At 44.6% G+C, this 18,052-nt stretch overlaps 1 protein-coding gene across 1 annotated transcript; it reads left to right on the forward strand.

The window, feature by feature from the left end:
* Positions 1-1,433: 1,433 nt before the first annotated feature.
* Awh (LIM/homeobox protein arrowhead) lies at positions 1,434-18,052 on the forward strand. Its single transcript, XM_076325255.1, has 5 exons — positions 1,434-1,606; positions 14,707-14,924; positions 15,657-15,905; positions 16,667-16,840; positions 17,976-18,052. Exons 1-5 carry the CDS (start codon positions 1,434-1,436, stop codon positions 18,050-18,052), a joined length of 891 nt encoding a protein of 296 aa, XP_076181370.1.

Below are 18,052 nucleotides of genomic sequence, written 5' to 3' on the forward strand. Positions count from 1 at the left end.
CTCGGCACGGACTTTTACGAATATCGGTGTAGCTACGACGAATCATCGTCGATGGTTGGTTCTCTGCTACGGAGGTGTTCGATCGATTGGAAATCTCGTTCGCTTTCGATACTCCTTTCTTATTATATCTTCATTACGGTTTAAATGTACGCGAGGGATTTTACGTAAATTGTTACGCTTGGTCAATGGGAGGGTTTGGTTCGACTGGAAATCCCATTTTGGTTTCGATGTTCCTTTCTTCTTACGTTTTCATTATCGTTTAAAATTTCTTCACGAGGATATCAGGTAAATTGTTAATTTTCAGCTACGGAGGAGTTTGGTCGATTGGAAATCCCGTTTCGCTTTCCTTTTTTCTTATATTTTCATTACGATTTCAAAATACGCGAGGAGTTTTTACTTAAATTGTTATACTTCGTCAATGGGAGGGTTTGGTTCGACTGGAAATCCCATTTTGGTTTCGGTACTCCTTTCTTCTTATACTTTCACTACGGTTTGTAAGTATACGAGGAATTTTTACTTAAATTGTTGTACTTCGTCAACGAAAGAGTTTGGTTCGATAGATCAGAAATCCCATTTTGCTTTCGATATTCCTTTCTTCTTACGTTATCGTTAAAATGTGCGTTTGAAAGGGCACCGACGATAGGAAAGAGAACTGCAGAATGCACGGGACACGAAAACGCGCGTACTTTTCAAAGGATGGGAAAGCTCGCGCGAATAACACCCGTAGCGAACCGCGTTGAAACAGATCGATCGAAACGGACGCATCCATCAAACGCGCCGCTGTTTTCGTGACAAGAGCGTCCGATAGTTCGATGGTTGTATTTCGTACGGGATAGGGTGACGCGATGTATTACACAGGGAAATGAACGGGGAAACGTTCACTTTGTTGTACAATTATGTATTGTTTCCCGCGTGACGGACAATCGACGCGAGATCGATCGATTTGAACTGATTTTAAAATACCCTGTACAAAGAACCACGGTAATGCCGATGTGTGGAAATGTACGCGCTCGTCGAAGAAAAAAAAAATACGTATAAAAAGTAACGCACAACTATACGGACCAGAAGATTGCACTGCGATTCGAAATGGTACGACCCACCCAGAATTGCGTGAAAAAACTATCTCGTTTGTTACAATCTTGCACTTCTTCTCCCAATTTGCTAAATAAATTCGTCGCGAGATACGCGACTCTGGATACTCGTAGATTTCCCGCGCGATATCCAATTTTTGCGCGAGGTACCCGTATCTTTTCTCAACCGGAAGAAATCGTTTCTCGCGATCGAAGGCCTACGGATTATAACGTTTTTGTCCGATGTTCCAGACGGAAGTGGAGGACATGACTAGCGAGAGCGTCTGCGACGGCACCGGTCCGAATCTCGCTGCTCCTGAAACCACCGGCGGTCTGATAGGACCGGAAATGTCCCCGAGCGTGATGGAGTGCGGCGGCTGTGGAGAACGTGTCCGCGAGCGTACCGTTCTGTGCGTCGGCGGTCGAACTTGGCACTCGAGGTGTCTGAGATGCTGCGCCTGTGCCAGGCCCCTGCACGATCAACACTCTTGCTTCCTGAAGGGAATGCGGCTCTACTGCAGGCACGATTACGCTCTGTAAGCGAAATATCCGTTTCCTATTGCTACTTCCATTCTACGTATTTTCAGCGCGAAGAAGAATTCGCTCGAACGACGTTAAGTAGAATTATTTCAATATTACGATCTCGGTGGAGATCGACCTCGTGGGGAAGAGGGTTTGGATCGTTCCCGACCCGATATCGCGCACAAACAGACTTCGAAAGTGTAACTTTCTCCCCTTGCATTTCACGAATTGGTTTATTGTAGAAAAGTAGTATTGGAAAAAACATATAGATTTATTGTAAAGAATTGATAAATTGTTACGAAAAAAGAACAAGTTTGTTATGGAGAAACGATATAGAGGTATTGTAAAGAATTGATAATTGATAAATTGAAAAGAAGGATCAGGATGTTTAGGAAATAAGTAATATTTGTCAATTTTCTGTACAATTTCTGCACAAAATTATCGTTAGTCCAGTGTTCGGCCATTGTAAACGTACGGAAACATTCTTAAAATATTTCGACTGCTGCGTCGAGTGTCTAAAAGACGAGAGTTTCAAATGACACGGATGTGTTCCTAACTTTTCCCGATAGGCAGAAGTTTTAATTGTCGTGAAACTTGAGTCTTGTGCGACCCAAGTTCGTTTTGGCGAGAGTCAAGAAAACTCAAAATGGTTGAGAAAGAAGAGAGAATAAATTTTGAGAGAAGAGAGAGATATTCGTTTTTGAAAGTGCACGCAGTCGGAAAGGATCATGTGATCGAACAAGTTATATTTTCGCTCGTAAATTTCACTGTGCGCATCGTCGTAGAAAATTCGATCGAACAGTGTTAAATAGAATTACTTGTCTATAAATTGTGCGCGGTAATGGACATTAGCAGTGTCGAATGGAAAGTGTAACTCGGTTTAAATAAGGATGCTTTAACCCTTGACACTCGAGATGTCCGAGATGCTGCGCCCGTGTCAGGCCGCTGCACGATCAACACTCTTGCTTCCTGAAGGGAATGCGGTTCTACCGCAGGCACGATTACGCTCTCTGAACGAAAGATCAATTTACTATCACTCTTTGGCTCGTAAGTTTCATTCAGCGAACCGACGACGAAGTTGAATCGAATTTTGGACGAATCCTACAAAAATAGAATTACTCGTCTACGAATTGCAAGCAGTTGCGAACAATCGAACGGAAGTACTAGATTGTTCGTTAAATTTTGATCGGACAACCTACTATAACTTTAGTTCAAATAAAGATATTTTAACGAACCAGGAGTATCGGGAGAAGTAGGGTCGAATTGGAAAGTATACAACTGTAGTTTAAACGAGGATACATTGACAAATGACGAGTGTCGAGAGAAAATAACGTTCAAAAATATTTTTGCTGAACCGAGGGTTGAAATTTGAAAGTAAATTTGGCATCGATGTTTAATAAACGAAGGAAATTAAAACTAAGACGAATAGTTCGCGTTGTTGAAATCGATCGATTGTTCGGAAAATGATTTCGTTTTCCAAAATGGAGAATGTATAATTTAATAAACTGTTCATGGACTCTAAAAGAATCGTGTTTCATTTTCACCGTAAAAAAAATAAAAACGAAACCACTTTCCGAACAACCCAATAAATACGTTAAAAGACGCGTCGGTGCTGCGACGATGTGTGGGAATATACGATAGAACCTCGATGATCGCGCGAGAACTTCGTTTGTTGCATCGCGTTGACGCGTGGAGGGGCTGGTCGCTTAGCAACGAGCGAAGTTGGAGGTGGAAGTCGCGAGTGGTGGCGACCAATGGCAGCGTGGATGTATCGTGTAAGCGGGGTACCTCCTTGCTACATTCGGTCCTGTTTTTCAGTACCGAATCGTTTCAGGACGGTTCGCTTTGCTGCGATTACCGGTGTTCCATTGTACTTGTCCACGTAATTAATTTTACCACTCGCCGTATACATCCAAAGGGAATGTTTCAATGGTCAATTACTCCGATACGAACAACACGATGCGGACCACTCGGTTGAATTAAACTATCCGAAACTTGGATCCATCTTGGATGTAGTTCGCTCCGTTATGATGCAGTTTGCTACATTATAAGCGAAACATAGAAACGTTCAATTTTTGAATGTTACTAGACATATCTTGCATCGATTTTGCAGCATATCGTTAATCCATAATTAACGCGAGTGGACTGAGAGATATTTATTCGATTGAAATTTTCTTTCACCACGGATGCAAGTGGTATTCAAGGGTCGATCGAAATAAGAAAACAAATTTCGTAGGAATAGCCAAGTCTCGAATTCACTTACCGTGTTGCAATTGGAGTTTTACCGCGAACGATCGTACGGAGCAACGACGCACGTTACAAATATTTCTCGGAACGAAATTAGAGACACGTTTGGTGAAAAAGGTAGCCTGCGTAAAGATCGACTAATGCAGATATCGACTGACATTATTAACGAAGCGGCGCAGCAACGAGTCGACGTAGCGTTGGCTACCGTTGAAACGTAACAGCGAGACAAGTAACATAAATCGCGAGGTACAGTGCGCGTAATTGCCACTGTGTCGTCAAAGATCTACGCTTTCCTGTAACCGCAATTTAGCGGTCGAAACAGATTCAATTATCGAGATAACGGCGACGGCGACGAGAAAGCGAATATAGCTGTACAATATTTAACGCCCGATAGATCGATCGTACGAATAATAAAGCATCGTAAAACTGTGGCGCGCAATGTTTGCGTTATCGATACAATAAATAGCGGGTCGTTGCGTACCTATACCGGTCGATCCTCGATGTCCGATCCTCGATCGGCTCGAACGAATCGTTGAATTGTGCCTCGCGACAACCTGTCAACGATTTTTCAAACCATCGACAGCCGAATGTAAATTAACGTTAACGTCTCTATGGGCAGCCAGCGCGACATTTTTTTTATGTTCACGAATTAACCTTCACGCGTATTAACATACTGGACGCGACACTCCGTTAACGTAATTTGCTCGCTGTCGGTGAACATTTTTTCCCGCGCAGTGAAACTTGGCTAGCGGACTCGCGGTAAGCTCGATCGTTCAATCGTTGCGCGTAACGAATTTTCTATTCGTTATTATTCATTTAGACAGTACCCGCGGGAAACAGTTCGTAGCAACTTTGAGATTTTACGATTTCTTTTAGACTATATTCGAGAAGAAGAATCACGAATCGTTGGAAAACGTAACTTTCTGTTTACGAGGTCGGGATCCGGTTGATATTTAGTGGCAAATCGTACAGTTTTTCGAGAGAAGTTCGATACCGTGGAAAAATTACCTGCCTCTCTCTACTTTCTATTCGCATAAATTCTGGAAGCTGGCGCGACGACCAATCGGAAAATGAATTTCTACGTCCAGCCGATGCGAGTGCGCGATACGTGTTCCCGGTGCTTATTAAAATTGTCGTTTTCCTTTTGCACTTCGATGTACACTTGCTTCTAACCACGTATTTGAAAAATTCTAATAGCTCCGTGTCGCGCGGATAAAGTTGCAAATAGATCGAATTACCATGCGACGAGTAATTTGAAAACAGTCCAACCAGATTCGATCGAAGGTTATATTTAACTAAATCTACTTAGTCGATCGGCGAGCAATGCGATCGATTGGTTTTAAATTCTGCGTATTTATTGGCGATATTTACGAGTTAAAATTGTAATTTCGTTCCTGACAAGTTCGAGAACAGAGATTGCGATCAAAGTTTCCATTCAACGTCGAAGAAAATTATTTTCTCGACTCGTCCCTCGTTACTGGACCACCGATCGCAAGATACTGCAATTACTCGTCGAGATGCAACATTCGAATAAACTTTCGGACATTTTATCTTATCGACGACGAAGCTTGTTAATAATTCGCACCGTCGGAGCCGTTTCACTCCGGAATGCAACGATTCGGAGTATTTTCGAACGGTGTGGTTCTTTCTTGCGTTATCGCGGACGATTCGAATCGGATACAGCGACACATTGTTCGACACACGTTTCTCCGTTTCGTTGCACGATAGCGTTTTCGATCGAGGATCTTTCGAATATTTTCGTAGGGAGGAAGGTCGAGAAAGTAATATAGAGAGGCGATCGAAGCGAAAGAAGCTCGAAGTGACTGGTCGATTGTGGATAGGGAGCCAGAGTCGAAGACTTTCCAACGTGTTTATCCAACTGTCGATCAAAGTTGGTCCGGTCACCTGGCTGTGTTGCACCGGCCTGTCTAAATCACGTATCGTGATATCCGATCGTGACGCGCGACCAGTATCGCTGTCTACGTTATCGAACGCGGAAATCAGTGTACTCCTGGGAAGAAAGAAATCCCATAGAACGCATTTACCCAACACGCGTACTTTCCGTTCAGCGAGGACCACTTTTACGTCAACTCGAAGGACATTGATAATAAAAATTCTTCGTCGAAATAAAATTGGATTTCTCGACGATATTGCCCGGAAATAATTACACGTGGTTCTTCGTTTCGAGCTGTGCGCAAAAGTTCGTAAAATTTCGTAACGCAAAATTCGCTGTACCCCCCTAAGAAGATGAAATAAATCAGAACTCTTACGTTTCTCTTGGGTACTGCATCCACTCGCGAAATATTACCCACGCGTTACAAGACACCTCGCATCGTAACGCAATCTCACGACCGGAGAATAAAGACGAAATCTCGAGTAAGACGTCAAACGCACCGACACGGTACGCATTGTGTTTTCGGTTAAATTAATTACAATAGCTTCGATTTTCGCGAGCGGAACGCGTTCAGAGATACCGGGAGACCGGACGAGAATAATCGAAACGTAACACCGCGCCGATGCTCGCCACGAATTTAAGGGGGACAATGGATAATAATTATTCACGGTATATTGAAAGGCGACGAACAACATATTTCATAACCGGGACAAGAGCGTACGAGCCTGGAAGCGCAATCAGAAATTTCGCAACGGTGTCGGCGTTCTCTGTGAAGACAGTTGCCGGATTTTTCGAGCCGTCTGTCTTTGGGGAGTCAAAGTCGTGTGTGCGGGAGGTCCGGAGGAATCCGCCGCGTAATTTTTTTGACTCATGCTTTTCGCCTCGTAATGCTGGCTTACGATGACCCGGTCGACAGGATCCACGACCCGTAGACTCGTCGACAAGCGTCTTCGAAAGAGGCGAAGCCACCTCCTCGATCTACGCTCGCTCGGACCGCCGTGATAAATGATCGAAAACTATACCGCGCGGGTCCCTCGAAGCGGCCAGAGACGGGGACATCGCTCCGGAATGTGCTGTCCGATTCACCGATTGAAATGTTTATACAATGTGACCTAATTAATACTATTTACGGGGTGGTTCGTGCTACGCGATAAGAGTACAGTGGCTGGGCCACCAAATGGTCCGTCACCCTCGTTGCTCTTCTATTTTTTTCTTTTTTATCGTCGAAACGAAACTCGAGGAACGATCGCGTAAGGAGAATTATTACTACGAGGGTCGCGATGGTTCGTAATTTGCTTCTATTTTTAATATAAAGAAATAGTTTCGTAACGCGATTCCGATACGAAATATGAAATTATGAGATCAGAGATAGAATTTGATCTCACGAGGTTGGAAAAGTTGAGAAAAATAATTCACGATTCGCGATTGAAATGTCGATACGATGTGACCTAATCGATACTATTTACGGGGTAGTCGAGGCAAGATGAAAGTACAGTGGCTGGGCCACGAAATGGTTCGTCACCCTCGTTGCTCTTCTATTTTTTCTTTTTTATCGTCGAGATTATGGCTACGAGGGTCGCGATGGTTTGTAATTTGCTTGTATTTTTTATATAAAGAAATAGTTTTATAATTCGATCTTACGATGCAGAAAAAGTCGACAGATCAATTATAGAAGGAAATGGTAAGAAAAAGTGGAAGCTCGATAGTTGTATCAAAGGTTGAATGGAAATGGAATAGAAATGTTCGTTCGTACAATGATCGTACTCTGCTACGATTTTGAAAGGTTTGGGTAGTAAAGTGGAATTTGTAAAGCAAGTCAATATTGAGATTTGTAAATAGAAGGATTAAATAATATTGCGTTCGTGGTGTCTAAAAGAAGGACGTGTGTTACATTTTGTAAAATATACGGGGAAATTTAAAAAGAATTTGTCTCGAAGTGAACTATTTTAAAACCGGATGTTGTCGCACGTCTATATTTTTGAAACGTTAACATGGAAAGTTCGTAGATCGTTCTCTACGATTATCATAAAAGTTAGATTACAACGGGATAATAGGTTTTAGTCGTCCTCGGCGCGAAAACAATGAGGCTGAAGATCACGTAAGAAGATTCCCTCAGGGATTAATTTTCGTTGTTTTTGACTGGAACGCGTCTCGCGGGCTTCCTTCAGATTGGATCTACGACGACTATGGTAAAAGAATCCCCACAATCGACAACGGGCTCGCTCAAAATTCAAATCCCTTCCTAGACATTGGCGTAGGCGTCGACGAAGAAGTTCCTGTTGCAAGGAATGAATTACCGGTCGGTTAAGAAACAATAGGATTAAAATGCACGTATGTATTTTATGGTCGTCGTCTATCCGCGTGAGATTCACTGTTCTCCGTTTCATGAATTTACGATTGTGCGTTACATCCTCTCTGATGCTAAATTACGTTCGTAATAATACGAGAAAGTTCTTGTCCCGTGTTGAAATAAAAATCTTTCGTACGTTGTACTTGAATCGAATTTAAACGTTCGTCCAAGAACAACGAAATTGTACCGGTAAACGAAAGAAACCAAAGTTTTCAATCTCGAGATTAATTTGGCGAAACGAACACTCCGTGAGAAACCAACCCTCGAGATTAATTTGGGGAAATATTCTCCCTTCGAAACGATCGAAAAGAAATCTCTCTTGCGTACGAACCGATCTCGTGCTTCGAGCCTCGGGTCCAGGGTGACCCACCATCCCGGTTCAAGTATCCACCTTGATCGTCGACTCTCGGGAGAACCGTTTCTCCGCGAATCCGTGTCCCGAAGTTACGTATAATTTTCACCCTCTCTCTCGTCGCGGTGAACCGGGTACGAAACAATCAACTCCATTAGCTATCCCGATACCGAGCTAGCAAATATCTCCTCGGTCCCGGCGCGGAATGTCCTCTTAATCCCGCGAGCGGTTGTCGCGGGACGCAACGTAACAGAGTGCTAAATAGTCGTGGATCTAGGGAGCGAGGTACCCCGTACTTTCTCTGTCCGGAATGGGGCGGTGGGGCCACCGGGGTAGTCGCGTGGCCCCATAAGATATCTTCGGGTGGCTGGGCGGGTCGGCGGGGGGCGATGGGGGGTTCTGTATACGCGAACACATCCCGTATAAACAGCTAGGCTCGATCGTCGCCGGAGGAACCGGACGAGGAATCGGGATGCACTTTCCGTGTTCATGAATATGATAATGGGCTAATGGCCACTAGTCGTTGTTTAATTACCGGTCGCGGCGCACACAACCGACCACACCGGACTCGGCCGTGAAGCCCCCACCGTCGTGCTTCTGCTTGTCGTTGCCAGCGGATGCATCTCCGGGTGCTCCTCTTGGTGCACCCATAACACCCACCTTTCGAGCCATTCATCTGGCCGTGCGTGCGTGTGTCGTGTACCATGCTCGTGTCTTGCCGCTACACGGCTACCGTTTACACCGGCGTAGCTCCCAGCGCTTTTTCGAACGAACCAACCAACCAACCAACGAACCAACCGTAGAAACCGGGGGTATCTCGAGGGCTGCCCTCTGCCGCCGAGTTTCGATCCCTGGTCTCGGTTCACGACGGGGAACTGAAAAACGACGCCAACCATCGAGAGTCCGCCGCGACAACGATCACAGTTTCCACGCTCTCGGTACCGCGACTTTTCGAATTGAGATGAGATTTTAGAATTCGAGCGTTTCTTCGAAAGAGATATCGCTCGAGGTTAAACGTGTACGTTTCGTTTAAATTTTTCAACATCGTTTGGAAAATACGAGCGAGATCAGGGTTCGAGGGTCGGTGCGCTATTGGTCCTATCAAGAAATGGTTTTTTCTCTCTGTAGCGACAGTGTGTTTCTTTTTACAAGTAATTACTATGGTCGTTCGGAAAGTCGTTTCGTTTTTTCGGTGAAAATGAAACACGATTCTTTTAGAGTGCATTTTATTAAATTACATATTCTCCATTTTGGAAAACGAAACGACTTTTCGAACAACCCGATACTTTATCGTACACGTGAATTTTAAAATTGTTTCGATCCGTGGTGTTCTTCGCGAACGTCTGGGTCTTGTTCGCGAACATCTAGGAAAAAATTCAACGACGAAAATCGAGCATTTTATCCCGAAAGGATAACCGCTCGGTGGTGTTACGGAGGATCGAAAGACTCGCAGGGCATGTTCCGTGTTCTTGTATCATTTCTTCGCGGACAACCGCGGGAAGTGTTCGTGGGAGTATAGGAAGAACCAAGTGGCTGCGAAACATGCGCCACTGGAGATCACTTTCCAAGACGAGAGAGCCAAGTTTCTCTTCCTTCGAGCCTCCTCCGTACCTCTGGGCTTCTCTTCCTTTCCGAGCCACTTTCTAATACGATTCTCCCGCTTCTCTTCCGTTTTCTCCGTTTCTCGTTTCATCCTTGGTCGTTCCTCCCCGTCACTTTAGCACGAACGTCTTCGATTTCTCCGTACACCGATCCTCGAGGTGTCTCGAGCCTCCTTCCCGTCTTCCATCCTCGAAACAAACGAATCGGACATCGTATCGATCGCGGGAACACCGCTTCGTATTTTACCCGGGTACCTCGCCAATGAAAATTTCAAGGATTTCGACGAGACGTTTTGGCCGATTTTAAAACTCCGTGCACGGAGAACACGCCAGCCGAGGAGGTGGCACGCTCGCCCGGATTCCACGAATTGCATCCCCGTGCGCAAGAAATTCCACACGGTTTCAAATAATCGGGATCTCTCGAAACTTCCCGTTGGATCTCGATAGTTCGCTATCGGGAGAACAGGAAGTGTTCGCATTTCACGATTTTCAGAAACGATCCACGCTCGGTTAAGAAACACTCGATGTACTCCGATCGTCGCGACTCATTAAACCAAAATAAAAACACATTTCGCGTATACTATATACATGAAATACCTTCTACAAATAATTGTCCGATAGTAGAGACACACGTTCGATTTCCATATATTGTAAAAATTCCACGTTGTCTCTGTTCCGATCGTTCCGTATTTACGCGATACTCGGCTCTCGTAACGTTCTCCGAGATCGGCGCGCAGTGTTCTCAACGAGCAACGAGACGATTCGAGATCGTTCCTAGGATTCCCCGGAACAACGATACCCATCGGTGATCGGTCTCGATCGACGATTAAATATTTCCCCGTGTGGATTTCACCCGGTTCGTTCGTTCCTGTTGGCGAAGTTCGCGCAGCACCGTATTCGTTCCCGCTGGTCTCCCCAGCAGCTCTCCCACCTTTTTCTATCCACTTTCCTTCCACTTGGCCGTTATCGGGTGATCGGTTTGCTCGTTTTCGTCTCCGCGGTTCTCGTTCCTTTTTCACATGTATCCCTCTGGCAACGGCGCGACGTGCTCCGCCGCGCGAGTTTACATACACGCAAACATACTCTTCGGAGTCGCAGCTCGCGCTTCGGGGTCCAGGTTGCTCGTTTATTTGCCACGGTGACCAACGGGCATATATACCCTCGCCTCCTTCCAGGTAAACGCGCGTTCGTGCGCGACGCGTTATCTAAGAGCGCGGCGGAGTGCTCTCTCATTGGAAGTACGAATTATTTCTTGCGACCATTCACGCGAGCACGCTCATGGCCGCACCAGCACCGCGTACGCCCGATAATCGCACCGACGCCGGTGGACCTGCGCCAATATCAAACGGGAACACTTTTGGCCCTCCAGGGGCATCTCTTTTCCCGCGCAGATACGCAACCTTTCTTTCGTGGCGGTTCGTTCGTTCCTTCCACGATACCGAGTGCACCGGTTAATGGTAACGAGCGATTAACCATTTCGAGCTGCATTTCTCAAATTCATCCCAGTTTCCTCGGCGAGCAGCGGAGCTGTAACCGCCTCGCGCTCGAAAAACGCAGCGCGGTGTTTTTAGCAATCCAAAATTTCATTACGTATCTGTGCAATTGTGCTATGCATCGATAAGAAAATGTTCGTTTCACTAGCTTCTTCGATAAGTTTTGTCGTTCTATACTTTTCGAACTATCCACGATATTTCGATAGCGCTGTACCATCGAACAACCTAGTGCGTATCGTTCGCGTTTGAATTTCTTTCGAAGTGCGAAAGGTCACTTCGGACGACGGAAGATATCGGTTACAGAATCGGGTAAAATTTCACGCGATGGAATATATCCGCGAATGAAAATCCACGGTCGACGGCCAACGATCTTTGACACGCGAATGGAATCTTAAATAGACGATAAGTAGAAGACGCGCATCAGTGTCGGTGTCTCGTGAGACACTCGACGAGGCTGGCTGCAACGTCGCCGATACGTCGAAACACTTTTCCAAAAAGACACGGTTCGCACCCGGAAGATTCCAACTAATAGAATCCATTCAGAGTCGCGCTCCGTCTAAAACTGAACGTCGATTTCAGACAAGCTTTCGATCCACTCTCCACCGTCCCGAACGCTCGTCATCCGTGCTCGTTGCGCGAGAACTACCTTCGTTTCCGTATTCGATCTGGCATTCGTAAATTTACGAATCGTACGACGAAAGGAACGCAAACTGCGTTTAAGAAGCAACGAGATCGATCTCGATCCTCGAGATCCCGTAACGTTGCACCAACTCTGCTTTATCATCTAAGACGTGTATCGCTAACCTGTTACTTCCAGTATCGATTCAATCGAGACGACACGAAAGGTTCGACGGTGGGTCTTGTAAAGCGACGAATAGTCTTTTATCGTCCGATTCAACTTCATATGATTTTTTTCTTTTTTCGAAAAGATGAAAAATTACTTCGAGGATCTTCGTTGTGAAACTGTGAACAACCTCGGGAAACCTGTAACCAGGTAGCGAACAGTTTCGTTGATAGCGTTGCAAAACTGTCGTCAGGATTTAGAACAGTCCAGTTCGTATCTTCCCAATGGAATTATTTTCAACGGGATAATCTAAATTTTTCATCGAACGACACACGAACAGTTTTACGAAACTGTTCTCGTTGCTCTTCAGATGCACTTTGCATACGTATGCATTTAAAATGAATTCAAGCGGTGTGTAACGCGGTACTTTCGAGGATACGAACCGCCAAATATATTTTTCGCCACTCGTTACAGGATCGCGTAGGCCAGCAACGCCTACCTCTCCTCGAACCCTTAATTAGCGTCGAAAAAGTATACGGAATTAGTCCCTGAGATCCCGACATTCGAACCTGCTACTGTCTTCACCTCCTACTGTGTTTACGACCTCGCTATAATTCTTCTACCGAGTATACGAGCGTAAATCCTACTCTTCCGCGTGTTCCTGGGCGCACCTTAACGAATCAACGACGACGAGACGTATCGAAACGGATGGGAAACGTATCGTTAGGTGCTCTTAAATATTTATCAATTTTTATATTTACAACAGAACGTAGACGTGGCTAGGAATGTGCAATTGGAAGCTGAAAAGATCGGTTTTGTAAACAATGGCAGCCCTATTGGACAGAATTTTAACTCCTCTTTTAAAATACGCGATCTTAACGCGTTTTTGCAGAACAATGCACCGTGTAGATTTGCCTTTGGGACACGTAGAATGATAATTAATATCGTAACTTGGCGATTCACAATTTCGTTACTTGCGCGCGATTACTAATGGCGCTGGAGCTCGGATTCAAGTTCAAACGCTTCTCGAATCCCGAAGTCACGATTCAAAAAGTATTCATTGCTAAGTAAACATCCGAAGGAATAAAATTTCCTCGTTTAAAAATAATTTCGGCTACGAGAATGATAATTACTATCGTAACTTGGCGATTCACAGTTTCGCTACTCGCGCGCGATTACTAATGGCGCTGAAGCTCGGATTCAAGTTCGAACCCTTCTCGAATCCCGAAGACACGATCGAAAATTATTCACTGCTAAGTATTGAGAAGTTGAGGAGAGAAATTCACTCCGAAGGAGTGAAATTTCCTCGTTTAAAAATAATTTCGACTACGAGAATGATAATTGATATCGTAACTTGGCGATTCACAGTTTCGCTACTCGCGTGCGATTACTAATGGCGCTAGAGCTCGGATTCAAGTATAAAATCTACGGTAAGTTCGCGTTTTCCCGCGCGAATGGTAGAATCTTCTGTTAGATTCGCGTCGATGGTTGGCTTATCGACACCTCGATACGCGAACACGCAGTGGCAAGGGAACCGTCGGTGTTAAATGGTGTTCCCCGTACGCGGCGGATACATTCGTTAAAGGCGAGGGACGCCTTGGAAGCTAAATCCTTCTCCGAGCTTCCATCGTGAAATTTATTGGCGCCATTGCCGCAGGTGGCCGCGCGCAGCGTGCGTGCAAATTCTTTACGACCGCGTCTGATTTTCCTGCACGAGACGGCATCGTTAGTCACAGCCTCGGATGCGGAAAAACTGTGGAATCTACGCGAGATTCTGCAAATAGAATTCGAGGAAAAAATGCCCACTGTCCATTGAAGACTACGGAACCGAAGATCGCGTTGGTTTCCACGAGATCGAACGTCACGACGACATATTTAAAAAAATAGATCTTTCCTCTCGGGTGAACGAGACACTTGGAAATTATTTATCCGCTGTTAGATTTACCGGGTCGTTCGAACAAACGTGGAGCCGATTCTTTCGAAGATGTAATTTTAATATGAAATTAGGACAAATTATTCGTACGGTTCAAGCATCTGTTCTTGAGAAATTATTTGTTCGTTGTTCGAAGTACCGGGTCGTTTGAATCAAAATGAGATTGTAGTATTTTTTTTACAATGGAAAAACCGACGAAACTCATCGAACAACGTAGTAAATGCGTCAGTACATCGGGAAACGCAACACCGTTCACTATTTTATATTTCTCTATATTGTAGGAATAATTTCGAAAAGTTGGAAGAAAAAGAGAGCAAAGTACAATTTTGCTGCTCGATTCTGATTTACTCGAGTAAGGAATTCGGTAATTGAATTAAAATTGCCGCGTCTGTGACGTCGATAGTGCGCCGGTGCAAATTTTTCCAAGATTATCGACAAATCCAGTGTTTTCTGTTCGCAGAACTTTCGGTGCAAAGTGTGCGAAATGCGGGCGCAGCGTGGGTGCCGGGGATTGGGTGAGGAGGGCCCGAGAGAGGGTGTATCATTTGGCTTGCTTCGCCTGCGACGCTTGTTCTCGTCAACTATCCACGGGAGAACAATTTGCCCTGTTGGACGCCAGGTTGCTTTGCAAAGCTCACTATCTAGACGTCGTCGAGGGCAACAACACATCGTCCGATGGTGAGACTCTGCAGATACTCGTTACAGGGGGAAAGAGAGATCGGTCTCGAGTTAAGGAGAACCTGGCTACACGTGCACGTAGAATAGAGACAGTTTCGAGTAATTTTCGACCGGTGAACTTTACACTAGAATTTTCATTACGATTGAGATCTTCTCTCGACCGGAATATTTCTTCCAAGTGAACTTTTTTACGGTGGTGTATCTTTTACCGTGACACTCTTTCACGCAGTCTTTACGAAGACAAGAACTCCGTTGTTCGAAGCGTAGATCATATTGCTTATTCAGATTAAATTTGGCACTTGGAAACAAGAGGCAAATTGTTTCCGAATTAGAGTGCGGAATATCGCGATAACTTCCAACCAATCGGTGTATCCGATTTGTCGGAAGCTCGTAATATAGGTTTCTTCGCGTTGAATACTTTATTTTCAAATTACTCGAAAATCGTAGATACGTATCGAACGTATTTACGCGGAACGAAAAATGCCATTCGTCTCGAGTATATGGTGAAACGGGATAGCGATTGAACTCGTATTCCTGGGGCTCGATAATCGAGCCGTAATCGCGTATTTATCGCGCGCAAAATCGAGCTCTTGTTCGCGGAGTAAAATCAATTCGGTTCGTCTTCGTAGGTAACCGTTGCGCTATTTACTCCGGTGAATGGGATCGAAAGATAGAGGTTAGGACCGAGTAGGCAAATGGAAGGTGGGGCACCCCTAATTGGTACTTTCGCAGAAGGCGGTGACTCCGAGAGTGGGCACAAGAGCGGTAACAAGGCGAAGAGAGTGAGAACCACCTTCACGGAAGAACAGCTCTCCGTTCTTCAAGCGAACTTCCAACTGGACAGCAATCCGGACGGCCAAGACCTCGAGAGGATAGCGCATGTCACCGGACTCAGCAAAAGAGTTACGCAGGTTTGGTTCCAGAATTCTAGGGCGAGGCAGAAGAAGCATCTGCACACGGGCAAAATGAAAGGGCAACATGGTACTTCTTGCGTTTGTTTCTTTCAGCTTAACTAGCGAAAACGCGAGGCAACTGCCTAGTCACCGGGACGGAACTACGATTCGATCTCTAACTTTTTCGCGTGAAAGTTCAACGCTTGCCATCGCGTGAAATAAAGATAACGATTTTTCATTTTCGTGGAACGTTCGTTTTGTCCACGAAGTGTTGAGTCGTTGAACGATACAGTATTTGTACAGTACACGAATCGAGTCACGAAAAACAAAGAATGGGAAAATGATTTAGAACTCAAGTGGAAGAATGAAATCCAATTTAGGAGTATCAAGATTTAAAGAATACGTTCTCACAAGTCGTTGAATTTCTTGCATTGTCGATCCAAAAGAAAGTATCCAAAAGAAATGCTCTCGAGGATGAAACTTTTCCTATGGTCGTATTTCCTTCTTCGAATATTTCTCACAAGATGGAGAGCAATTAAGTATGCATTTAAAGCGTATCAATTTATTCAACGACTCGACCTTTAGAATTGCAATTCGCGAAGCACCGAATCGATTGTTCTGTTTTCCTTTGGGTAATCTGAAAACAATTTTATCGTTCTCGATTTTTTTCAAATAAAAAGTATCATCAAAGATACTCTATAAAACGGGTCGGAGGAATTTACGTTTGTCGCGAGCCGGGCGATGCTCTTTAAATTCGAGTGAATCGCTTATTCGGACCGCGGGAATTACGCTTCGAGATATTGGCAATTATCGTCGCTTCGAATCAGGAAACATCGTTTACTGTTACAGTTCATCAATCACCTCCGAATTCTACCGCGTCTACGGGCGATTTCGGTCGGCACATCAATTTACATCTGACCTATTCCTTTCAACATCAACAGCACCACCATCACAACCATCAGCAGCCTCAGCTCAGTCCAGCTACGTGCAAGAGTCCCACACCTTCGATTTATCATAATCACGGTAAGAGGGTTTTAGGTCTTCCGGCATGTTTTGGATGAAATTGTTTCTATTGCATGTAATCGATGCTCACCTTCTATCGATGAATTCTTGGAAAGCAACGTAACGACGTTAACGAGGATATCCCCTTTATTCGATCTAACGATAAGTAACAATGTACACCGAGAAGTTTCGAAAGAACCGATAAGCATTTATCGCGTACCAAGCGAGGCAAGGTGAACCGAATGTCGATAATTTAATGAACGACGAAATTCACGGTGAATTTCGCTAGACGCGTACCAAACGGAGCACAATTTATGCGAACGAAATGTTACTCGACGCTCGATTTTATCAATCTTACGAGATTTCTCGCGCTCACGAGTATTCGTAACGTGTTCCATGAAATCTACCGAATTTTCAGAAATTTATTCGATTCGTAATTATCCGTGCCGTTTCGTAACGATCTCCGTGAAGAATACTGGAACGTGAACGAGCGTTTAGGGTTGTCAGACCGTAATTTTGATCGTGCATTCGGAGAAAGGGCAATTGTAAATCGCTAATTGCTATGTTACCAATTTTGCGACACGGTGCAACAAATGTAGCATTCAACCCTCTACGGATCGAATTTGTCTCGCGACTGTGAAAATGATAAAAACTTTATCGAGTTCACAATGTCGAGCAAAGCTGTATCGTATGAAAATAGTAAAAATGCAAACAAGTAGGATCTAATACACAAACCAAGCGACAATTGCACAAGATGGTTTCTTTAGCTTCCTTCGAAGACAGCTTGAAAAGCATTTAAAATTGTTGAATTTATTTATCTTCTCACATATTCACCGACATAGTTGAGATACTTCGCGAACCTTATTTTACACGGGGTACGTCTGGCAGCCCTATCTGCGTCACACTGTTGCTCCACGGTCGTCCATAATAAATAAATTGATCGAATTTATCCAGTGTCTAGCTCGTCGTGTGACACGGATATTGAAAGAAAAAAAAAAAGAGAAAAACGTTACGCATTGTTGGCGCGAGTATCGTGCGTTTGAAAATTGAAAAAAAAAAGAAAAACTAACATCGACATCGATTGACTAGTACAAAAAGACAAAAAACAAAATTTTACTTTGAAAAGGTCTACTCTCTATCGCAACTCCGTCAACTCTGTCTTCAGGCTCGGAACAATCGATGGACGAACTCTCGCAGGATTCGATGATGTTGTCGATGCCGAACGAGGTTTAA

Source organism: Ptiloglossa arizonensis, chromosome 13 (assembly GCF_051014685.1).
Source record: "Ptiloglossa arizonensis isolate GNS036 chromosome 13, iyPtiAriz1_principal, whole genome shotgun sequence".
In the NCBI taxonomy this organism is placed as follows: Eukaryota; Metazoa; Arthropoda; class Insecta; order Hymenoptera; family Colletidae; genus Ptiloglossa; species Ptiloglossa arizonensis.